The 26,098-nt window shown below is 35.3% G+C and overlaps 1 protein-coding gene across 1 annotated transcript in view; it reads right to left on the bottom strand.

Annotated features, from left to right (window-relative positions):
* PLXDC2 (plexin domain containing 2) overlaps nt 1-26,098 on the bottom strand; it is a 406,586-nt gene that overhangs the window by 28,018 nt on the left and 352,470 nt on the right. The window contains exons 10-12 of the mRNA XM_084868544.1: nt 23,388-23,448; nt 15,525-15,675; nt 14,092-14,130 (exon numbers count right to left, since the gene is read on the bottom strand). Of these exons, the coding sequence (XP_084724670.1) occupies nt 14,092-14,130; nt 15,525-15,675; nt 23,388-23,448 (251 nt within the window). The remainder of the gene's footprint in view (nt 1-14,091; nt 14,131-15,524; nt 15,676-23,387; nt 23,449-26,098) is intronic.

Below are 26,098 nucleotides of genomic sequence, written 5' to 3'. Positions count from 1 at the left end.
ATAGCACCAATAGTCTGTTAAAAGTACAATTCTTCAGTACGATAAAAATATTTTTATATATTGCTAAAATGATCTGTGCCCACTATTAAATCTTGCCAATAATTTAAGTGCAGAAATAAAATAAAACTAAAATACAAATGCTCCTTGTCTGAAATTTTATTCCCTTTAGAACTAACTCTCCCCTTGGCTTTAGAAAGAAACACCACAGCCCATAAATTCTGCTTTGTAGTAATGTCCTTTGGGGGACCAAGAGGCTTTGGACAAAATCTTGCACAAACTTATTCAAAATTCATAAATCTCATGCAGATAATGTCAAAATGTTCTTTGAAAAAGATAAGTAAAGTTAAACTATAAATGCTCAATATGTTAGTGTTCCATTTTTGGCTTAAAAACACACACACACATAGAGACAGGACATTCCCTGTGGAATATTAGCTAACCCATTTATAAGCTAAAGCATGTAATGGAAGAAAATCAAGTGATACAATTTTTCAATAAATTAACTTTCCTTTTAAAGTTTCTCTTGTAACTGATCTCATTTTGTAGCTCATATATTTTTCCTTTTAGCTCTCAGCTTTTCTACAGCTATGATAATTTAGTGTTTCTCCTGATGTTTTATGCATTCTCTGATTTTTAAAAATCCTCATCCCAGAATATGTTTCCTATTGATGAGAGAGAGAGAGAGAGAGAGAGAGAGAGAGAGAGAGAGAGAGAGAGAGAGAGAGAGAGAGAACAATCAGTTGCCTCTTGTACATGCTGATGCAAACATGGAGTTAAAACCAGAACCCTTTGGTGCACAGGATGACACTCTAACACTCTAATCAGCTGAGCCACCGGCCAGGGCTATTCTCTTATTTTTCCTAATTCTCTTAGTTCTGTCAGTTTCCTAATCGTGGTTTCTCTACTTTTTTGAGTGCTCACCAATCTGTCAAAGTTATGTAGGCAGTAGGGTACCTTGAAATAGTATACAAGCTATACCTAATCCACAATATGTTTCACTGTGACAACACATTCATAAGCCACATTATGACATCTCCTTGGGAGGGATTTGGGTAAGTACTGTGAAAAGATGTTAAAGTGAGTGCAAAGGACACAGCTAAGTGCATTATGTATGGTGAGAACAATAGCTGGCAGGAGCAGCTGGCCCAGATTCTCTTTTGCGGCCTGTGCTTCTACATGGCAACTGTGAAATTTCATTCAGGGCAGCATAGAAAGCGTTCGGGGTAAAGGAGCTTAGGGTATGACAATCTTTTTAAACAATAATCCATTGCTTTTCGTCTTAGAAAAATGACGCTAACTAAAATTACCATGAAATCATAGTAAAAGAAATACTTGATTCCATCAAAATGAGGGATTTTGGAGAGCGGCCACAGCCCAGGGTGCCTCTGGCCTTGTGTGGTCAGAGCCCTCAAGCAGGCGTGTATCTGGGCACCTAAGAGCAAAGGGTTCGATTCACAGTATGATGGCCACACAAGACCAAAAATAAGCCTCTGAAGTAACCCTTATCATTTTTCATTTCTTCTGTGTATGTGCTACTTTTAAAAAGTAATGTACCTATGCCTCCAATATTTTCTGCAAGCAAGCTCTTTATAAGACCTAACTTTTAAAGTTTTCCTAACATCAGCATTCTATACAAAGCTGACTTGTTTCTATATTTAAGAATACATTCAAAAATTATTTTTGAAAAAATAAATCTTTACATATAATAACCCACAGAAAAGAAATCCTAGTACCTAATTCTCCAGCAAAAGCACTAAACTAAAGAATTTTGTGGAAATAGTTTCTCTTTTAATTTTTTGCCAAACCCTTTCAGTGGTTAATAAATTAGGGTTTTAAATTACAGAAAAATTTTAGAGAGTTTCCTAATGAGCATATTCACAGTGCTTTTGGAATACCAGAAATACAGTTGGAAAAATAGTTTTGAGACTCAAGAGTACAGAACAGAGTGATTCTAAGCCACCAAGTCGCTTATGTTAAGAGTCCATTTACAGACAAACTTTTGGTTATAACAGTGAATGCTTATTTTCTTATTAAATCTACCAGGTTTTCTGAACAGGGAGGAAGAATTCTCTTTACTCTCCTCCTACCAATGGAAAGATAGATGTATATCCAATCTGCTCAGCTAATATGGAAACTTTATACCTCCTAGGTCAATATGAGGCTTTCTTGAAATTATTCACGGAAATGGGATTCATTCTCCTGCTAAAGTTAAAGTGCATGTTGGTTGTAAGCAAGGACATCTCAATGAATAGCTTGTCTATTGGAAAGATCAAGAACTATCTCACTTGCACCTGTTCCGAATACCTACCCCTAGGAAAGCAGGCCACCAAGGTCCTTCTGGGGTCAACTATCCCAGAACCCAATAGGAACTGGGACGATAGGTATGAATCTGCAGCCAAAATTCGAAAAACAAAAGCTCAGCTACCAGGGCTCAAAGTGTCAGTAGGCTGTGTAAATAAAATTGACCTTATTCCTATTATCCATAAGCAGCTTCTTTAGAAAACTGTTGAATATTAAACTGATTTCTCTGGTATCTGAGTTTATGTTAGAAATTGATGAAAACCTTTGGGCTTCCTTAGAAAGCATGGGCTACTTTAGTTGCTGGAGACACCATTCTGGCCAGTGTGCGCCTCACGGGTTGAAACTTTAGTTCCTGACGTCCTTAACCACCATAAAATGCTTTTGTTATTTGCTGTGGTTTGATGGATACAACCCCCAGGAGGGTAAATGGGCCAGGACCACATGTATGTGCTCCGTATCTCAAGGAGACAATCAGAAACTGGGGCGGGGGAGAAAGAGCAGAGCCTGAAATTTCATTTTTAGTTTGTGTTACCAGAACTAACAAAATATATCAAGGGCAGAAAGAAAATACTGAAACCGCTGAGAACCAGTTTTGCAGGCTATTTATATTTCACAGCTTAGCAACAATGCTGGCAAAGCATGGCTCAGATAATGACCCTAACAGGGACAGAATACACTAGCCTGCCTGGGAAGAAAGATGCTATAAAATTCTATTTGACACAATTGCTTGCCTCTCGGGTCCTGGAATATCAGGTTTCCTGAAACATGAAGTTCCACACGTTGAACGTGGGATAGACTATGATTGGGAGGTGAGCACTAGTCTCAGCCTAACCCTTCCCATCAAATCAGATGTGTAAAAGGACTGCAGGGCACCCAGGAGCTTTACATTTGGGAGGGCTTTGCTTTCAAAGTCTTGGGGAGATTGGATAGGAGGAGCCATAGGCTCATTGGACTCCTTGATTTGGCAATTGGTGCTTCTGTGTTTGCTGAGACCCAGCTTAGCTTTAATGGGATGTGGGGAAGGGGGTGGCATACAAATGGCTGCATAGTTGACTCAGTGACCTCTGAAGCAACACTCCCTGCAGGCCAGCATGTTGAGGGGGACACAGCGCCTGCTATGACAGGGGGACGCAGCCCTGTGGGTCCTGTATAAGCTATGTGACACGAGACAAAGGAGTTAAATCTGTGCTTCTCCTACTTCATATGTAAATGGGATTATAATCGTTCTTTCCTTATAGGATGCTTTAAGGATTACATTAAATACTAGTAAGTCGGCACAGCCCTTAGGAAAGTGCCTGGTGGTATATAATAACAGCCTAATGATTGCTAAAAAATATTATCATTATTAGTAACTACACAGGGCGTAGTTAAAACATGAATCAAATAATCAAAAATGTTAAATTTTGTGTATATTAATTAGAGAAACTGCTTTGCAAAAGACATGCCTTTTTCCTTTCTTAGGTTGAGAATTTCAAGACGCTTGAAAAAATTTACATATGGGATATAGTTTTAAAAACCTATGTCTAGTTTATGAGAGGTACATAAAACACTCCTCTCCCTCTCTCTCTCTCTCTCTCTCTCTCTCTCTCTCTCTCTCTCTCTCTCTCTCTCTCTCTCTTCCTGAGGTAAATATCACATCCTTGAAATACACAGATCTTCAGTGAATAATTCAACATAATTTTACAACAGTAAATACCAAAGTAACCATTAGCCAAATCAAAATATAGAACACTTCCATGGCCTCAGAAAGTTCCATTTTCCCATTTCCAGTCAATGTTTACCACTTCCTACCACACCACATAGTGGGCAACCACTGTGCTGATTTCTACTATTGTAGATTAATTTCACCTACATGTAATTCCATATAAAGTAAATACTCTATGTACACTGTCAAGAATATTTTTTAAAATGTATCTGTGTCACTGCATGTATCACTAGTTTTATTTTCCATGTGTGCATATACTCGGTTTGCTTATTGTTTGTCACTGAACATTTGGATTCTTTTCCGGTATTGTAATTATAAATATTGTTGCTATGAATATTCTTGTACAATATTCTTGTGGGTGTGTTTCTGTTGGATGAATTTTTAGAGGTAGAATTTATGGCTGAAAAGGAAGACATGTTTAAATTTGTAAGAAACTGCCATTTTTCCAGTGTACTGTATCTTCAATATTAGTGTCATGTCTTTTTAGTGTTAGTCACAAAATTTGTGCACTGGAGGGGGGTCCCTCAACCTGGCCTGCACACTCTCACAGTCTAGGACTCCTTGGGGGATGTCTGCCTGCCGGCTTAGGCCTGATCTCCTAAGTCTGGGCTCTCATAGTCCAGGTTCTCACAGTCCATGACTCCTCACTCCTTACTGCCCGCCTACAGAGGAGGCTGGAGAGACTCCTGCCACCACCACTGCACTTGCCAGCTGTAAGCTGGGCTTCTTGCTGAGCAGTGCTCCCACTATGGGAGCACACTGACCACCAGGGGGAAGCTCCTGCTTTACATGTCATAGCAGACCAGTCTTGTTCCATGTTCAGTTGATTTGCATATTAGGGTTTTATTATGTAGTTTGCAAAAGTTCTGATATTTTTTGGATAGAAGTCTTTTTTATTTACAATATGAATATTGGAAGTTATTAACAAAAGTTTGATGAACAAAAGTTTTCAATTTTAATGGATTTATCCATTTAAAAATATATTTTATTGTTTTGTTTTTTTTTACAAAAAGGAAGGGAGAGGGATAGTTAGAAACATTGATGGGAGAGAAACATCAGTCAGCTGCCTCCTGCACACCCCCAACCGGGGATGTGCCCGTAACCAAGGTAAGTGCCGCTGACCAGAATCGAACCTGGGACTCTCGAGTCCGCAGGTCATCACTTTATCCACTGAGCCAAACCAGTTAGGGTGAATTTATCCATTTTTAAAACAGTCTTTTTAGAGGCTATTAAATTTATTAAAACTTTCAAAGCACCAACTTTTGACTGTGTTAATATTCTCCTTCATTTGCTTATTTTGCTTTTAATTATTTTTCCCCCTACTCATCTTGTTTCCTTCCTTGTACTTATTTTGGGCTTAATGCTCATTGTCTTAGTCTTCTTAAATGTAGGCTTGGATCATTACTTTCAATCTTTTTTTTTTCTCATGTAAGTGTTTAGAACTATACATTTCTTTCGTAGTATTTTTTAGCAGCATCCCACAAATATTGGTTCATTGTAGCCATTATTATTCAGCTACCATGTTTGCTAATTTTCCTTATGATTTCTTCTTTGATGCCTATATTACTTAGAAGTGGTTTTACCTGTCACAAATATAAGATTTTTCCAGATATCATATTATTACTGATACTTGTTTGATTCTTTTATAGAGAATATAGTCTATAAAACAAATATTTTGAAATTTAAGATATCTTTATGGTTCAGTATGTGGTCTATTTGGTGACCATGTAATGATGTAATGTATACTTGAAAAGAAATCTATATTCTGTAGTTATTAGGAACAGAGTTCTGAAATATCAACCATAACAAGGTAGTTGATAGCGTTGTTTGAATCTGTATATTTTCTAATTTTAATATTTGTTGGGCCAATTTTTAATGTAATGTCTTCCTGATGAACTAACCTTGCTATCATTTTAATACTTTCTTCTCTTTTTTTTCTGTGATACTCTTAGACCTTAAGTCTATGTAATCTGTATTTATTTAGCCACTTTATTGTTAGGTTTTCATATATTTTTTTATCATTTTACCTTAAAGGATTTTATGTCTTTATGTTTCATATTCATCTTATACAGTAGATAGCTGGATCTTGCTTTTGAAAAATTCAATCTGATAATCTATGTTTATAACTGGAGTGATTATTATTTTTATAGTTGATATAATTATTGATATAACTCAATTTGAATCTACCATTTGCTATTTGTTTTCTTTATGTCCATCCAATATGTGGCCCATTTTTAGTCCACTCTTGGCTTCTTTAGTTTAAAAAAATATTTCTTAGAATTCCATTTACACTTAGCTCTGCATTTTTGTATTTATTCTTTAATGGCTGCTGAGCATGATGCTAACATATGTTAAAATTATATAGGGGATGAGCACAGATAGGAAAGAGGTATTGATGAGAGAGGGATATAGTAAATGATTTAGCTGATGACAAACGGAAAGTGTATTGAGAGCTACTTCTTAGAACCATATGTGTATTTCTTGAGAGCTTCTGCTACATAATTTTGTTCTATCAACAAGTTAAACTCTATAAATCAACATGAAGGGAAACAGTGCATTCCAATGTGATTTTTAAAAATCTTTTCCTATGTAGGATAAGAATTTTTTAAACTTTACATTGGACAATGAAACTGCAATTATTGCAGGTCAAAAATGATAAAAAGTGAATTAGCAATTCCATATGGTTCAATAAAATACAGAAAACATAACTATCTTTATCAAAATAAATAGTTGCAACAGTGAAACCATACAAATTTTCACAATGCTTTGGTACCCCAGCCTCTGCAGAGTAAGCTGCATTGTTTACATGTAGACTGATGTAATTTCTTGTCACCACTAATTCAAGTTTTGTTTTAGTGGAGTCGTGAGGTATAGGAAAGGACCAATGGATGCACTCAGAGTAAGATGTGTCATTCTTATGAGACTCTGGCAGAAAGAAATCAAGAGTTCATTCGATTCCTGATACTCTAAGTGTGGTCTGTGACCTGGTGGTCCCTGCATTACCTGAGAGCGTGTTAGAGGTGCAGCGCAAAGGTTGGGCTCCACCCCAGAACTCCTACACAGACATTGCATTTCACTAGGACCCCATCTGCCCCCAATGACTCTGATGTTCATAATATTTCTAAGGAGTTGCACCACTCCACTAGCTCACAATTCGACTTTCCACGGGGTTTCCTTGGGGCGCTTAAAATACTGCTGTCTGGATCCCAGGTCCAGTTTAACTGGACTAAAGGACAATCTGAGGGCTGGGGCTTTATAAGTTGGAACACTAGAATTAGGTGAGAATACCCAGGTGATTCCAATGTACAGAAAAACCTGAGAACCACTACTCTGGATAACATTTTTTTGTGAGAAATCTTTAATCCTTGAGGGTATTAAAAATAACATTCTGAAACATGGCATATACATACTTAGATAAGAGTCAGTGCTATCATGAAAAGTAGTCAAACAAAGCAAAAGAAAAAAAAAACAAATGATAAGATAGTTACATTTTTTAGAAATGGCAAGCAATAGATATTCAATAACCTGTCAAAAGGAAAGAACAGTTTCCCTTTGCTTACACAAATGTGCCCTGTGCAGAAGAAGTAGGTGAAAAAAACAACACCACCAAAAAACAACCCACCAACAACAAAGGAAGACAGGTAGAAGACATGACAGATAGGTTGCTTTTATTATTTATGTATTAAAATAAAAAAATAATTTGACTGAATGATAAATGAAACACTAGACGCTTGTCTGTCACTACAGACGAGGTCATAAAAATACAATTAGAAATGCTCCAGTGAAAAAGTCAGAGTAATGTTCTAACATTTTCTCTTTGGATAAAAAGTCTTAGGATATATTCAGAAATGAGAAACTGAACAATAGTAACAAAAATGAGACCAGCCATTCCATAGTAGCTCATCAAAGTATACAGTATCTGTATTAGCTTTTTGAAACCACTTTGCAGGCTTGTACCTAAAATTAATTTAATTGTGTTCTGCAAACTGCCTCAATGTAGCTATTTCAGCATCTCTTTGATAGAGTTACTGCATTCTGACTAAAGAATGCAGCCTTTTGGAATCCAGGTTTAGTAAAATTCCTCTAAGTAAAAACGAGATGACAAATGCAATACCACATGCATAATATAGCTGCTGGAGGTGCTGATATTATTGAAATGTTAGTAGCAATGAACTTTTAACTTAACTTTACCAAAGAGAAGAACCATTAGAAGAAACAAGCAAGAATGCAGCATTTGGTACTTGGAAAAATCTCAACCAATGAATTTTAAGTAATAAAATAAAATCACCGGATTTTAGAGCTTGAAATCATTTTAACATCTGCAGTACAGAGGAATGGCACAATTCAATTTGCTAAATTGAATCGAAATCGGCTGAAGATTTTACTTTTCAATTAAAAAAACTTGCCATTGATTTAGTTTTCAAAAATCTTTAGTCCTGGATATCATTCTGTGCACTCTGCACCTTGAAGGCATCTAAATTTCAATTTAGGGATAAATGCCATTTGGAAACAACCTAATCCAATGCCAAGAAAATGCATTTGATAGCTAGGTCATTTCTTTCACATGGAACTCTTCTAATAAGGTTTTGCTCAGAACTAAAAATACAAAGATGTGTGTTTTTTTTAACACCCCCAATTACAGTTGACAGTCAATATGGTATTAGTTTCAGGTGTACAGCTAGTGGTTAGACATTTAAATACCAAGATGTGGTTTTATTTATTTAAAAATATATTTCTTTATTGATTTCTGAAAGAAAGGAAGGGAGAGGGAGAGATAGAAACACAAGAGAGAATCACTGATTGGCTGCCTCCAGTACGCCCCCCAATGGGGATCGAGCCTGCAACCGGGGCATGTGCCCTTGGCTGGAATCGAACCTGGGACCCTCCCAACAGTCTGTCCACTGAGCCAAACCAGCTAGAGCTCAAGATGTGGTTTTAAATGCTTATAAATATTATGTACATTCATATAACAAGATGTGACTTTCAATACTTATCTATAGTCAAAGAATACATTATAGGTACCTCTTAATGGTGAATTAAGCTTGAATTTCTAAAGGAACCAAGCAGGCTGAAAGAACTTTAAATAAAGTTTTCAGCATAAACTACAGAGCAGCCCTGTAGTTTGGAGGCCGCATGCCAGTGATAGAGCCACTGTTCAATGACATAGGAGAATCAACCCAGTGTGATTTTCACAGAAAGGATACAGTGGAAACTAATGCATACTTACATGTGAAAAGGGAATTTCAATTTCAAGCACATGTAAGTATAATCAGTTGTTATCATAAAGGAAAGGAATATAATAGGTGCTCATAATACACCTCATACTGACATTTCCCATGTGAAATTTATTGTAAGAGACCTGAAATATAAGGGACCAGCAACACTGTGAGGTAAAGACTTGAAATATGCACCAAGATTAAATAGATTCACATCCCAGCTCTGCTACATACCAGCCACCCTTTCTGTACCTTCATTTCCTCAGTTATAAAATGGAAATAAAAAGTAGGACCAACCCACAGGGGTATTAGATAAATGAAGTGAGGTATAGATGCACAGCATTTAGAATGGTGCCTGGAACATAGTAAACACTCAATAAATATATATTTTTTTCCTCTTCTTTTTCTCCTCCTCCCCTTTCTCCTCCCCTTCTCTACTTTTCCTTCTTTCTCTTCCCCTTCGGGGACAAGCATACTAATTGATTTGACTAATGTATTAATCTAAACTTAATACTATAAATATGGAATCAGCAATATTTCAGTTGGAGATATGTAATATTTATAATGGTTCTTCTGAGTTTTTGTATTCAGCCACTTACAATAGTTAATTCATACTGTGTTTTATTAAGGGATCTGCACTCACTAGATATCATTCCTTTTGTTCACTTTTTTTTTTTTTTTCATGTTCTTTTCTCCAAGTTACCTACAGAGCTTAGGATGCCCATTCAACTCTGAAGGATGATAAAAAAACCTTTTCAATCAAATTTCCAGAGGCTCTGCCTAGACTATTCTAAAGGTTGCAGGAATCTCAACGCACAATTGAAGATTCGCCAGGAGCGATTCAGCCGCCTGTAACTCAGTGTGGGCCCTGTCAATGAGAAACGCTGTTGTGTGCTTTCCGTGTCTAGCTGCTCAGAGGTATTTTATGCTTTGATATCAAAGATGAAAGAAAACTGCTGGAAAGTGAATGTATAATCATGGCGGCTGTGGATTCCACTAAGAAAATACATTATTTTACCCCATAGACATGTCCTAGAAAGACTCAGAGCCCAGGTAATCTCACACCTAAAGGACGAGATATGTAAAGGCAGTCATGGTTCCTAGCTGCATATTCACTTCTTTTTCAGAGAAGTACAGACCTCTGAATTAAAAGACTTTTTTCCTTTATTCTAATTGTTAACATTATTATAGATGTCCCTATCCCTCCCCCAGGCTTATTCTCCTCCACCCAGCCCTCCCTCTCCCTTCCCTCTGGCCATCATCACACTGTTGACTGTGTCTATGGGTTATGCCTATATATGTTCTTTGACTAAACTAGAAATTTCAATCGGGAAATAAAAGGTGCTAAATGTCTTTACAACAATGTATAACAGTTTTCAAAAATTTATTAGCTTGCATTAAACGTTTTTCAATAAATGTGAGAAAACATTTAAATCAGGCTCCCTTTTTATTATTAGCTCTCTTTTGCAAAATGTTAAGCTGGAGGCAACAGAGAAAACAATTCTGAACTCTTTTTTTTCAGCACATTTAATTAAATAATAAAGTTAGATTTAAATTGGCAACTCTTCCTGCATCTCCATATTCCATAAAATAAAAAGCAATGCTAGCCTGCTATCTTGATGAATGTGCTATAAAACATAATGTGTGATTTTTATTAAATACTGTTTGGAAAGAAAATTTACCTTAATACTGATCATGCTAGTCTGCTCTAACTGTATTTTTAGAAAACCTATTTTATAAACAACCCTGGAGATAAAGAGAGTTCCAGTATATAGACATATTTGAACTCTCATGGTGATATTTTAAAATTCTGATGGACACCTGCTGCATACCAATGATCTAAGTATCACCTGGAAATCCAAGTAAACTGTCCTAATAGAACAAAAATGAAAAAGGCCTCCCCTATAAATGTTCAAATTTACTTAACTTGGTTTCTCAGTGTCATAAGGTAGTTCTAATGTCCTGAATTTAAAAAAAATCTCCAGTTTTACGATTCCTTGCTGCTTTAAACAACACTAAGGAATGTCCTTGGAATAACTGGCAATATTCTAAGAACCTATTTTCCAATGTGTGCTTGACAAAACGTTAAGTCTAAGAGAGGCTACCTATAAAAGTATTTTATGACCAAACAAGAAATGCTATCTGTTCTATCTTTATTACCACCTCACAGTTTCCTTAGAATACACACTCTCTGAAAGCAAGGGACTTGTCTAAGTTTTGGTCTCTGCCATAGTCCTAAGCCTGCAACGATGCATCCCTGTTAGCAGAATACATGAAAATGAGTTAGCAAAGGAACATTAAAAGCTCTGATCGATTCTCCAGCCAAGCCACTTTAATTTTTCTCTCACCCAGAGAACCTCACACCTTCTTAATCATAGGAATCTTTTGTTTATTCTGGTAGCACTATAAACTATTTTATTTAAAAAAGAAAAGAGAGTATAGAGAGAATTATAATAACAAACATGTCACCACTACCCCTTTGAAGAATTAAATGTTACAGATACAACAAAAGCCCCTGGGGAGCCGTCCTCCATATCAGTCACCTCAGGCTCCACCTCTCCTTCAAATGAGGTACTCCCACCATTAGGGTTTATACTCACATGGGATTTACTAACATCCCACTTTAAAAAATCCTGAATTGAGCCAAAACTGGTTTGGCTCAGCGGTAGAGCGTCGGTCTGCGGACTGAAAGGTCCCAGGTTAGATTCCGGTCAAGGGCATGTACATTGGTTGTGGGCACATCCCTGGTAGGGGGTGTGCAAGAGACAGCTGGTCGATGTTTCTTTCTCATCGACGTTTCTAGCTCTCTATCTCTCTCCCTTCCTCTCTGTAAAAAATCAATAAAATATATATTAAAAAAATAAAATAAAAAATCCTGAATTGAGAGAATGGTAGGGCAGTCCCTTTAAACACTGAGATTTAAATTTATTTCTTGATAGAATATAGTTTGCAAATGGTCAGCTGTAATATCCACTTACTCCATTAATACAACAATGACTAAAAAATAAATGAAATAACACTGATATAGAAGCAAGACAATGAACAACTGATGTAATAGTGATAAATATAAAGAGAATAAGTACCTTATTTTGCAAATAAACTGATATGAAATATCCTATATAAAAAGAGCTAATATGCAAATTGACCGAATGGTGGAACAACTGGTTGCTATGATGCACACTGACCACCAGGGAGCAGATGCTCAACACAGGAGCTGCCCCCTGGTGGTCTGTGCACTCCCACAGGGGAAGGGCAGCTCAGCCAGAAGCTGGGCTCCGTGCAGCAGCTGTGGCAGGAGCCTCTTTTGCCTGTGGGGCAGTGTGAAGCCCTCAGTCAAACATCCCCGGAGGGCTCGAAAACTGCAAGAGGGAAAACTGCAAGAGGGCGAAAGCCAGGCTGAGGGATCCCTCCGAGTGCACAGATGCTGTGCACCAGTTTCTAGTAAATATGTATATCTTAGGTCACTGTACACATACCTAAGAAAATGTAGAGACATTTGCTATTTAACCTAGACTAAGTAATCTGGGAGCCATCTGTACAGTTATAGAGAAAAATATCCTAATAATTTTGACATACTCAGAAAATCACCTGGGGCTGCAAAAGTAAAACTGTGTCTAGATCAATGTCACAAGAGGCCCACATTTACATAAAAGATGCTGCTAAGAAGAGACTCTTTTCCTGAGCTGAATAAAGTTACTAGTAAAGAATCTCTTTTATGAACCAGCATACTATGATAGGGAAACACAATGAGCTAACAAAGTTTAATTAGGAAAAAAGCCTATTTTTAAAATTTTAGTCAATATTTTTTATAGCCTTGTTTTGGTAAAACCTTTCTTCCTCAGATTTTCAAGTATGCTATAGCTAAAAGTTTTTTTGCAAATTTAATTTTTGTGTCTTGTTCTGATAAAAGATAAAGAAAAGGCCTAGCACAATATATTTCCACATTGTTCCATTTCCTAATTTTATTTATCAAGGATATTGAATATTCAATTTAGTGAAAGAAAAGCACACACAATTGAACTTAATACCTGCTCTGGGTAGAAAATCACATACACAATTAAACTAAGAATCAGAGCAGAGGTGGAGAAAGGCCAACCTGCACACTTTATAAGCCCTCGAAAGCATTTGGTCTGGCCCTGCCACGGCATTAGGAGTGAATTCATTAAATATTTGATCATGTATAGCAGGCTAATTTTTAAGTTGATACTTTTGAACAGCCTGAGAATAATGTTATAAATAACCAAATGGCCCTTGGCAGAAAAAGGTTCCCTAACCCTGAACTGAGCAACAAAGAATATGAGGTGTGCAGGGTATATTAGCCCTAATCCTCTCAGTCTTAATCCATGCTATTACCCCAATACTACGTACACCAAAACAATGAAGCACAGCATACACAATTTTCATTGGTCATTAGTCCCTTGTAGTTTTTATAGTAGAAGGACTGAAATTTCTTTCTACTCTTTTTAAAAAATATATATTTTATTGATTTTTTACAGAGAGGAAGGGAGAGAGATAGAGTTAGAAACGTCGATGAGAGAGAAACATTGACCAGCTGCCTCCTGCACACCCCCCACTGGGGATGTGCCCACAACCAATGTACATGCCCTTGACCGGAATCGAACCTAGGACCCTTCAGTCCGAAGACCGATGCTCTACCACTGAGCCAAACCGGTTTCGGCTCTTTCTACTCTTGAAACCATTTTACTTTTCAAGCCAACACACTGAATTCTTCTCTTGTAAAATACCAACAGAAAGTGAAATGTAACCTGACTCTTTATTCAGAAGCCCCAAAGTCCTTTCTCAGGTTAAAATGAATGAAATGAATTAGTATCCAAAAATATTTGTAAAAGAAAAAGTGATAATTCCTACCTCCATTGTCCTTTAGATGCAATGCTATCTTGGTATCATCTGAAAGAGAAACTCAAAGTTATTACAACAGAAAAAATTTAGAAGTACATAAATCTCAGGAGCAATAATTGTCCTCTGATGTTTTAACGATAACATGAATAGATTTTAACACTCCAGTGAGTTAATTTCTTGTTCAATGAGAGAGAGCAAGTCCTAGCTTATATGAGGTAGTACTAAAATTTCTTCATGAGATCAAGACTTACTCAAGTATTATATGATTAAGATCTCTGAGAAAGGTACATTGCTATAATTGTAACTTAAAATACATTTATTTTTAATTTTCAAAAATGAGCAATTGTAATTAGATTTTATAGTATGATCTGTTTATCATTAAAAAAATAAAATAAAGAAAATTTCAAATTAATTGGAGTAGTAATGATTTGCCAATATTTACAAATTTAACTTAAAAATTTAAATGCTTGTTCATTGCTAATAAATATGTCCAACATCACATAAAAATATATTGACTTCAATGGATAAAATGTAGGTCATACTTTTTTGTTTCAGTGGTTATATTTTATTTTATAGGGTAGGATTCAAACTGTAGGAATATTTCATAGGGTAGGTTTCAAATTGCAAAAATATTTTCACAGGCTATATAACAACCTAAATAAATTGGATTAAAATATAACATTGGTATTAATATCTAAATAAATGTATTTAATAGTTGTCTTCTTCCTCACTATCACTTCATTCTAGTTAATTTTTGATATCCAAGTAAATTTCAATGAAAAGCAAAGGCTTCTAGTTTTATTCCTTATTCAAATGAAAGCAAGGTTTAGTACAGTAAAGAAGTGAGACCATTTTTTCTTCTCAAAGCTTACTTTTGGCGAACTAGTCTCACATTTCTCTTTAGTGATACCATTCAGAATACTAGCAAACTTTGGCTCATATTCCTCTTCCCCCAGTGAATTGTACCCATGCACTAATGGACTCTGGTATGTTTCCTCCCTTGGCAGAGGAAAGAATCCCAAGGATAACTTCTGTGACAATCATAGTGTCTTCCACAGGCAATGGACCAACATATTTTATTGATTGTATCCAAGCAAATATTAGAATTGCAGATGAGTTAGAATTATGTATTGTTCAGAATCCAAAATCAATGAATATTTTATATAAATTTGTCTTCATACCCTGTGTCTAAAATGTGGAATTCAGTTACTTCAAAGTTTAGCAATATGGAAGGAAGTCTATATTTCTTTTCTAGGGAGGACAGGCAGACCACTATTGAAAAGCAAAGTATATTAAAAGGATCCCAGCCCGTATTTTTATTCCATAATAATTTTGTCTTTTCCCCTTTAGAAATCTAGTTTGCTAAAAAATAAAATAAAATAAAATAAAATCTCCCTCTAGAGAACAACTCTCCAGTCCGTGTTAACACCATGAGTTTGCACCTTCTGTGGGCAGGCTGGTGGGCGGCTGGGATGTCGCTGCTCCTCTGGTGGTTGTTAAGAACTTAAACAGCACAGTGGTTGCTTGCGTTGTTGTGCTGGTCTGGGAAGAACTTTCCACTGGCTCGATGGTCTCACACATCTTCTCCTTTGACTAATAAAAGAAACAAGTGGGAAAACAATTTATGAGGGATTGTGTATCATTCTAAATTACATCAATGAAGTTGGTCTGTAAATCACAAAAGACTCTCAAATCAACATGAGGGATACATTTTTGTACAGGACTATATTTAAGGATTAGTTCATTTACAAAGTATGTAAAATTGATGAGAGAATAAGTTGGATGTAAAAAAGCATTTCCATCTTTGGATTTGAATTTCATCATTTTCTGCTGATAACGTTTCTGTTTACATAATACTGCTGTTAATCTTGTGCTAGCTTTTATATCAGTATATGTGTAAAAGACATGATGTCAAAAAGGAAAGGTTATGCAAGAAGGAAAACTTGTACATGAAGATAAGGTTTAAAACATATTTAGGTATGTGAAGAAAAAAATGCATTCTTTCCATATCAAACTGATAATGACAAATCTAAAAATTTGGTGACTGCTCCCTACTACTTCTACTATTATAACAATAATCTCCCACTGATTGGGTATTTAAAATTTGTTTCCCTTTGTAAAATGTTGAAACCACTCAAGTGAAGGATTGAGCAACACTCATGTAATCACTTAACCTATCTTTTCCCTAACAGAGCTTTACTGAGGGCAGCAGGGAAAAGCACATGTTGTACTTTTCACCTATAGTCTATGAAAATAAATCCTACACCCTTCACCAGTAGCAATACTCAACATTCAAACTTTTATGATGTGGAAGTTGGTATTTCTCCCCAACTCTTTGTGCTTTGAAGAACTCCATCCCTCACATGAGCCTTGAGGAAATACCAGACAATAACTATTCTGACATGGAAGGTACTCCTCCCACATTTGAATTTATTATTAAATAAATACTCCTATAGTCATTAGTGAAGTAAAAGACACTTAACTACTGCTTAGAATGAGTTCCCAAGATGGCTTCATTTTTGCTAATTGGATATGACACAGGTATCTTCTATACTTTATCATCCTGGGACCCATTCATTCCCCTAATTTTAGTTCCTGTATCTTCTCAGCCCCAAAGATCTCATGATCACTTCTTGATTCTACTTTAGTTATCATCTCCATATTCTGGACCTTATCTTCATTTGAAAATAGTTTATTTCTGAAATAATAACTCCAGTTACTCTATTTTCAGCTAATCTGTTTACCTGTTCACTCAAATTCTTCTTATCCTGTGATTACATAGAAATACTGTCTATTTTTATGTATTCTTTTTTCTATCACGTCAATTTCTCTTTTCAATATCATGCATCTTTACTTATTCTTCTTTCCATATTATTGTACCTTTAGAGAAAATCACTAATATTCAATATAGTTTTTTTTTTTTTTTAAAGAAATCAACCTTGTCCTTGACTTGCTCAGGCACAGCTGGAGAAAAACCACACAGCCCTCCACAGAGAGGCCTGCAAACCTACTTCCTGTATCCTCAACAGGGCCTTTTAGGCTGCTTGGCAACAATAGCCTGCTTTGCTAACATCTTTTCCCATTATCCTAAGTATAAACTTCAAAACCTTTTTTCAATCTCCTTAAAAACTCCAATCCCATAAGGCCTCTCCCATTTCTATCTCATGGACTCATCTTTTATTTCTTAAATAAAAGAGCCATCAGCAAGAATTCTTTCTCTTTACAAACCAGCATGCTTCCTTGAATCTGTACTAACCTATCCTTCTTTTGTTCTGTTGTAATAGAAGAGGCCCATTATTTATAGCTGTTCTCTCAATCTCCACATTGACCCAACTCAGCCCACTTTTTCAGGCATTTCTCAGACTTCCACTTACCCATTTATGAAAACCTTGTTTTTACCCAGCTCACTTTAACTAAAATGTCTCATACCAATATTTATTCACTGAACCTTCCCTGGTATACTGTTGATATCTCATCAGCATTTGGCATAGTTGTCTACTTTCTAGTCTTGGGTTCTGTGACACACGTGTTCATCACTTTTCAGATACCTCTCTCACAACTCCTTCTCATTTTCGTTTAATTCTGTCTGTCTTTGAAGTGTTGGTGGGTTTTATGAATTTTTCCTGACCCATCTTTTCACTGTATGTATTCTCATAGAAATCTCCTCCACACCCTTGATTTCAATTAATATCTTTATGTTCTTTATTCCTTTTTTTAAAAATATATATTTTATTGATTTTTGTACAGAGAGGAAGGGAGAGAGAAAGAGAGTTAGAAACATCAATGAGAGAGAGTCATCCATCAACTGCCTTTTGCACACCCCCTACTGGGGTTATGCCCACAACCAAGGTACATGCCCTTGACCGGAATCGAACCCGGGGCCCTTCAGTCCCCAAGCCGACGCTCTATCCGTTGAGCCAAACCGGTCCCAGCTATGTTCCTTATTCCTAAATCTCTATCTCTAGTCCATATTTCCCTCTTGGATTTTAGACCCCAAATATTCATCTATTGATTTAGCATATGCATGTGGATATCATAATATTTCAAACTCACATATTAGTCTCCTCCTGTGTTTTTATTTCAAAACAAAAACAAAAACCAGTATTGTCAAAAATCCTGAAGTTTAAGGTAAAATTTTGGACTTGGTTTGTCTATGGCAATAAAGATAGACTACAGACTGCAATTGCAGTAGACTGAAGTACAGATAGATTCTGTCTAAAACATGAATTTGTAAGCATTACTAGGATTTGCAGGGAGTAAAGAAAAATATCCAAGGGTGCCTTTATATTGTCTCCCGGACAAAACAGAATAAAGCAAAAGCAGTATACTGTATAAACAGTAGGAGCACTATACATTAAAAAAAATTAGGGCTTGCTTTGAGGGCAAAAATATCAGAAGTCAATATTACCCCGAGGAGTTCAAGCCTTATGCCAGTACTAGATGGGGGAGGTAAACCTAAACTGCTCTTCCTCATGTTAAGGCAGGGACATACAGTTTCTTCTAAAACCCCCAGGTTCCCATCAGCAAACCCTCTTTGGTGGAAAGCATCACCTGTCTAGGTCATAGGCATTTCCATGGAATAAGAGCAAACAAGTATGCATTTCTAACTAAAGGACACAAAAAGAAATATGAAAGAAAATGAGTACTTTGACAAAGAGTAAAAACAATGAATGACTTATTTATACTACTAAAAACTTTACATCCTGGGATCATCCAATAGGAAATATTGAAAAATTATATATGAAATAAATAAATGAAAGGTAACATTTAAAAATGAACAAGTAACATAGACTATAAAAGTGACCAGGCTTAACAAAGTGTCAAATTTAAATTTTATAAATAAAGACATCTTTTTAAAAATTACTATTTCAATGAGTAGATTAAACAAGATGAAGGGAGTATTCATAATCTGGCAGAGAGATTGGAAGAAATTCCCCAGGATGCAGCCCAGACCAATAAGATAGATGATACACAAGAGACACAAAAGATACAAGAAGTGATGAAAAGGTCAAGCCTAACTCCAAAGAGCTCAGAAAGTGAAAAAGACAATGGAAATAGTTGGAGTGAATACTACATTTACCAAACTTGAAACTCAATTGATTAGAACACAGTTTTGAGCACATATAGATCATTGATTCAAATTGCTCATATTCTATTAAAAAAAAATTCCAACCAATTTTAAAGAATGAGTATTAGCGTATATGGACTATGCTTCTGAACAACAATTTAATTCTATCTAAAATATGAATTTGTAAGCATTACTAGGATTTACAGGGAGTAAAGAAAAATATCCAAGGGTGCCTTTATATTAGAAGTCATTAATAAGAATATAACATTTCTAAATATCCATAATTTTGAAATGCATTATGATTCACCATTGAATGTAATTATAACAAATATAATAATGTGACTGATGGATTACAGATATTGATAAGTTGAGTCTAAAATTTGGATAAATAACAAAAACCCCCAAGTAGTCAAAACACTTCTGAAGAAAAAGGGGACTAGTCCTATGGATAGCAAAATTTCTTCTAAAACTATAGTAATTAAGACAGTGTAACCCTGGTTAGGATATTGACAAGTTGAGAATTATAAGAGTAAATCCCAGAAAGCAACTCCCTGTCTGTGTGGAAGCTATATGAGAAAGAAGTAGCTTTGAAAGAAACTGATTAAAGAAAAACTATTCAATAAGTGCTGCTTGAAATTATTCATAAAAGAGAAAATCCCTGCAAAAATAAATCTATAAAAGCAATCCCAAATGGAGTAAATACTTTAACATCACAGTTTTAAAACATTTAAGAGAAAATATATGAAAATAAACCTATGAAGTTTGGCAGAAAACGTCTTTTTAAACAAGATATACATGCACACAAAACTAACCATAACATAAAAGATTTATTAATTTAACACATTAAATTGTGAATAAATGATAACTAAATACAATCTGAGAGAAATTAAAAAGATAACCCCAAATCTAGAAGAAAATATATACAAGTGGAGATACTAGCTAGAGCAATAATACAACAAAAATAAATAAACTGATATAAGGAACAGAAAGTAAGAGGAAAGCTGTCATCACTTATAGGTGATATGCTTGTTTATTGAGATCTATTTTTTAAATTAGCAAAACAGTTTTGTAAAGTGGCTATCAGATTTATTATATCTGTTATGTATAATCAATGAAAAGTGCTATGCCTAAAAAAGGAAATATAACTATGCAAGTAAAAGGATGAGAAAAAGATATGAACAGGCATCTCACAGAAAGAAAAGAGGAGGAACACAGAAGACAAAAAGCATAAGGAAGTTCAATCAATTTCATTAATGATTGGTGAAACATAAAATAAGTTCCAAATAAGATACCATTTTATACCTATTCAATTTGCAGAAATGAAGAAATATGACCAAAATCAGAATTTTCAGGATCATAAAATAATGAGAACCTGAAGGAATGTCAGTACTGTGCTGGTAGTGTAAGTTTACAGATTGGAAGCAATTTGACATTAACTTTCAAAGTTGAACACATACCTAACTGACAAGCAGTAATTCCACTTTAAAGAATGTTAGGGAAACTTTTGTGCATTTGATTCAGGAGGCAATCATACAATCTTATTCTAATAGAGAATATCTGGAAATAATGTCCATAAACTAAATACTGAGTGAAGAAACTATGACTGTAAGAATATGTATGTAGCTAAAGAATATAAATGCATAGCCCATGGACACAGACAACACTGTGGTGAGGGCCAGAGACAGAGAAGAGCAGGGTTTGGGTGGAGGTGGGCAAAAGTGGGGAAGGATGGGGGACATCTATAATAGTGTCAATGACAAAAATAATAAAAACAAAATAAAATGTTGAGATGCTAAAAAAATTATATATATATATATATATATATATATATATATATATGGAATATGAATCTAGGATGACAGGGTTTGATGTTTTCTTTGTTGTTGTTGTTGTCCAATTGTTTTACTAATGCAAACCAGTGCCTAAAAATGCCAGTGGCACACAATAAATATTTGATGAGTAAATGAATAGGATATTCATATCATGGAATATAAGGCTATGAAAATGAATAAACCACCACCACAGGCACCAGCATGGATAAGTGTTATGATCAAATCCCGAGTTGTAAACTCAAAATTCAGACTAGTCTTATTTATTTTTAAGAGGGAGGGGCTAGGGTGCAATGGAACAGGAGCAAAGAGCCAGTTTCCTAATCATTAGTAATTCTAGTTCAATCATGGGTATTCATTTTTTATTGTTTCAGAACTATAGTAAAATAATAAAGATGTTTTTAAAATGTTTTAAAGAAAAGAAGAAAAGGAAAACACTTTCATAGTTCTCATTTTCACTCATCTAGATACCTAAGAATCCTTTTATCACACCCACTGTGTCACTAGCACCTTCCCAATGGTTTAGTCCAGATCCTTAGTGTCTTTGGCCTAGGTTATATAGCTAAAGACAACTTACTGGCTTTTTTCACTATAATCCATTATTTACCTATAGGCTGGGTGATTCTTTAAAAAGAAACATTTGGATCAAATAATCAACTAATTAAAACCCTTCAGGTAGTTATTTTTTCCCTGGGTAAAGTCAAAACTTATTTAACTTGTCAAATTTTGGTCCCTGCTTACATCACCAATGTCATCTCATGTTATTCCTCTTCTTAGAACTTCAGTTACCCTTCAGGCAGCCTCTTAAATATCACCTCAGACAAAACTTATCTTACCCTACTTAGCAAGACCATACTTGAGATACTGTATCTTTGCTCAGTCTCTCTAAGTAAGAGCAGTCCTTTGTTCAATGGTCTATCTATCCCAATGTACACACTTCTTACATTTTCACATTATTGATGCTTAGAACAGTACATACTAAGTGCTCATATTAGGATGTGCACTTATTGAATAAACTCATCTCACAAGGTGAGAAAGAAAATTTAAATCCAATTTTAGACATGGAAAATAGACTGATGTTGTTTACTTATAAAAATAAGGGTATTTAATTGCTTACCTCAAAATTAATAATGCTGATAATTTAATTTCAGAATAAAATGTGTACACTAAAAACTACAGTATGTAGTCAATTCTGAGCTCACTGGAAGTAGAGAGTAATTTTTTAAAATCTTTGTAATTTTAGTGCTTAGTACAAGCCACAGAACATGGTAAATTCCCCACAAATATATTTAGGATGGTTTCTTCTGTCTCCTATGGATTGTAGTGGGTCCACAGTGTAGCAAAAAAATTAAGATGTCTAAATTACACACTTGATATTAGGCAAATATAAATAATCGAGGTAACTGATTATATTAAAATATCTAACTCACAACATTACTATAACTCTACCAATATATTTTCTTTTTGAACTATGATGTTAAGTAAGCAAAGTGAAATAGATAGATTAGTATATATTATGGTAATGACTTACATGAATGTCAAAAGTTGATTAAAGTTCAAGATATTCTCAAAGAAGTATTTATCAAGATATTTACGAGACACCATAAAAACTTAACTTGATAAAGAATCTAGTAACTATCATTCACTAGTTTTTTAAATAGCTCTTTGACATGATTTGCTTAACTGATGAGAAAAAATGTGTAACTGTTCATTGTTTTTATTCAAAATCCATACCCTAAAATTTAAATGGTGAAGAAACATACTGTTCTTTGTGAACTTTGCAGAATATCTTTATGTGAGCCTGAAATGACCAGGTGGATGCAATTCACTAGAAAACTATTGTGAATAGGTTCAGATTGCCTCTGCAACTGTCCACGTTTATATGAATTGCTTCATTGCATCATTGTCTCCATCATATTCGCAGAATATCTTGGGAGTTACTGTTTCTATGTTATATCAGTCCAATTTGTTGCAATCGATCTTTTCCTTCATGCCATTGGCTTTATAATTGAGTGGAAAAATATGAAAAATGACTTTGTAGGTCTTAGAAAAGCAGCAAGGAAATGTTTAAGAGAACTATCCTTTGCTCATAGAAATTCAAATCCTGGTTCTATTATTCCCTAGCCACATACTTGACTCTGGATACCTTCACAACATCCCTCCCCACCATTTCCTCTCACCCCTCCCTCTTTCCTCCTGGAAATATGGAGGCAATAACAGCCCCTACATCATAGAATGGATATGAGGATAAATTGAGAAAATGCATGCAAAGATTTAAAACCCCACGGGACTCAATAAATGCTGTCTACTTTTACCAAATAAGATACCATTTTCACTAAGTTATAGCATCTATACTGTATATGACAGCTTGTTTCCCCGAATCTTGTCATAATAAAGAACATGTGTACCTCCTCAGGGCATCCACTGTCCACCCAGTCCTGGCGATGACGATCAAAGCCACTGGAACATCTGCAGAGAAGACCACATTGCAGTTCAGAGAAAGAAGTACGGGTGAACAGTGAGAAGCAAAAAGAAAAAGAAAGATTGGTAAGTAGGTAATTCTCAAATTTTCAGTTTAGTGCAACAAGCTTTCTTCTGCAGACCTGTTGATTGGAGCAGCCATAAAGTATTAACAGTGTTCTGGGTCACAGCTCACTCCCATGTGGTGATTTGAGTAGGTCAAACCTGGCTGCAAATGACTCCACTGAGGCCCATTCCACTGAGCAGGACACTGGGCTCCCAACCCAAAGGTAAGACCACTTGCTTTACTAAGTAGTTGGTTTTCCTCATTTCTGTTCTCATCATCCAAACAAGTGGCTATAGAAAAACATCTTGCAGGTGTTATTTTTCAGAATATCAGATCTTTTTATTTGTTTTGTTTTTCTTAAGTTTTAAAATTTAAGACACATAGTCATACAAACTGTACTGCATTGTAAAGCATTAACTCAGCAGGTCCAGGGTGTTCAACCCACATATTCCAAAGAAATAACCAGCCCTTGGGAGATACAGCCTGTGGAATATCCTGCTGGATAAATGCAAGATAGTTTATGATAACAATATGATTTATGGTGAATGTCTGTTTTATTCACCTGGAGCCCTGGGGCAGGCGGTGGGGAGAGGATTGGAGACTAGAGATAAGGTTAGTCATGGAGAATTTCATACCTATGTGACTGACCCTCCATAAAATCCCTGGACACTGAGACTTGGATAAATTTCCTAAGTTGGCAGTGAATGCTGTGTGTTCAAAAATTGTTGCTGGGGGAAGTACTGTCTGTATGACTCCATTAAAAGAGGACAATGGAAAGCTTCTCTTTTGGACTCTGCCCTAAGTGCCTTTCGCCTTTGCTGATTTTAACCTCTATCCTTTTGCTATAGAAAGTGGCAGCCTTGGGTATAACAGCTCTTCTGAGTTCTGTGAGTCCTTCTACTGAGTCATTCAAACTGAGTGCATTACTGAGAATCCCTAACAACACTATGATTAGGTCATATCTAAAATGTCTACTTGAGCAAGCACTAGACTAATAAGATTTTGTTCACTCTTTCTGCCTCGACTGGGATAATTTTCTTCCCTATAGCTACAGTCCATTGATTTTTTTTAAGGAACACAGAAATTACTCTCCAGAGCCTATACTGATAAAGTTTCATAATTGCTATTGATCACATATTATTTTACTATGTAACTTTTTTTCTTTATATAAAATATCATGTGCTTATTTACCAAACTTTATTGTTAACATTCTAAAATTATGATCATACTTTGTATATCTGACACATGCTTTCATTTTCTTATTAGAAATTCAAAGTACTTTTGTCAGTTTATTAAAATTAAAGATTTAAATTGCTCCTGACTTTAATATCTCTATAGTAATTTACATACAACATATATGAATCCATATTAATAAATGTTAACCTAAAGATAATTAAATATTTTAAAAAAATACATGAAGACTGTTCAATTTTTGTCTTAAATTTCCTTATAGGGCTTATAGTGCTACTATTTTTTCCCACTTGTTTTGCAGAGGGTCCACATGATGACTTTTTCTAAGAATCTTTGCCAGAGATTATGTACTATGGCATGAATGAGCATAATTTAATTCAAGTGGAATGTGAAAACAACTTTACTGTCAACATAAAAAAACACCATATCTATCATTCTGCCCAGACATGATTCATTGGAGCTCAGATATTTTATGCCTTCCATCTGTGTTGAATGAGCATAAGTACAGAATAAATATCTGTGTGTGACCTGGCACGCTAACTTTGAGAATCCTCAGTTGGTCAAGGCTATCTCTGATTATGTAAAGAAAATCTAACATTTAGAGTTTATTTAATTCCACTTGAGTTAGATGGTTGTTCCCTCCTGTTCGTTTTGCTTTGCAAGTTTGTTTAAATACTGAAAAATATACATACTGACATTGTCTTTTGCAAGATGAAGAAATATAGATTTTCTAAAATAACAATATTTTGGGGAGCCACCTGACTACAAATAATTAAATGGAATAGATCCTTTTAAAATGAAGTTTGTTTTTACATACAGTATGGCAAATGTATTCAAAGACAGTGGCAAATAACAACTTTTACTGTATTTTATAACAAGATTGTAGTAAATCTTAAATTTATAAGTCAATTGAAATTTTATCTTAAGTAATTAGTTCTTTTTTATTTTTTCAAAAAATGTATTTTATTGATTTTTTTACAGAGAGGGATAAAGAGTGAGAAACATTGATGAGAGAGAATCATCGATCAGCTGCCTCTTGCACACCCCCCACTGGGGATGTGCCCCCAACCAAGGTACATGCCCTTGACCAGAATTGAACCTGGGACCTTTCAGGCCGATGCTCTATCCACTGAGCCAAACTGGTTTTGGCCAGTAATTAGTTCTTTAAATGGTTAAGTCAATCGCAGGGAAAAGTACAGAAGCACTGCATTTTGCTTGACTTATTAGATGGTTGCATTTTGCTTGACTTATTAGATGGTTCCCCAGTTATATATGTAAAATAAGGTTCTACTGAAAATATGTGATTCAATTAAGCAATTTATTCATTTATTCATAATTGGTTCTCTATTAATTGATCTGCTGTTTACTAATTGCTAGGGTAGAAAGTGTTGACAATGGCAA

Source organism: Pipistrellus hanaki, assembly GCF_964339955.1.
Source record: "Pipistrellus hanaki genome assembly, chromosome: 1".
In the NCBI taxonomy this organism is placed as follows: Eukaryota; Metazoa; Chordata; class Mammalia; order Chiroptera; family Vespertilionidae; genus Pipistrellus; species Pipistrellus hanaki.
This window is presented reverse-complemented; position numbering and strand designations above follow the sequence as displayed.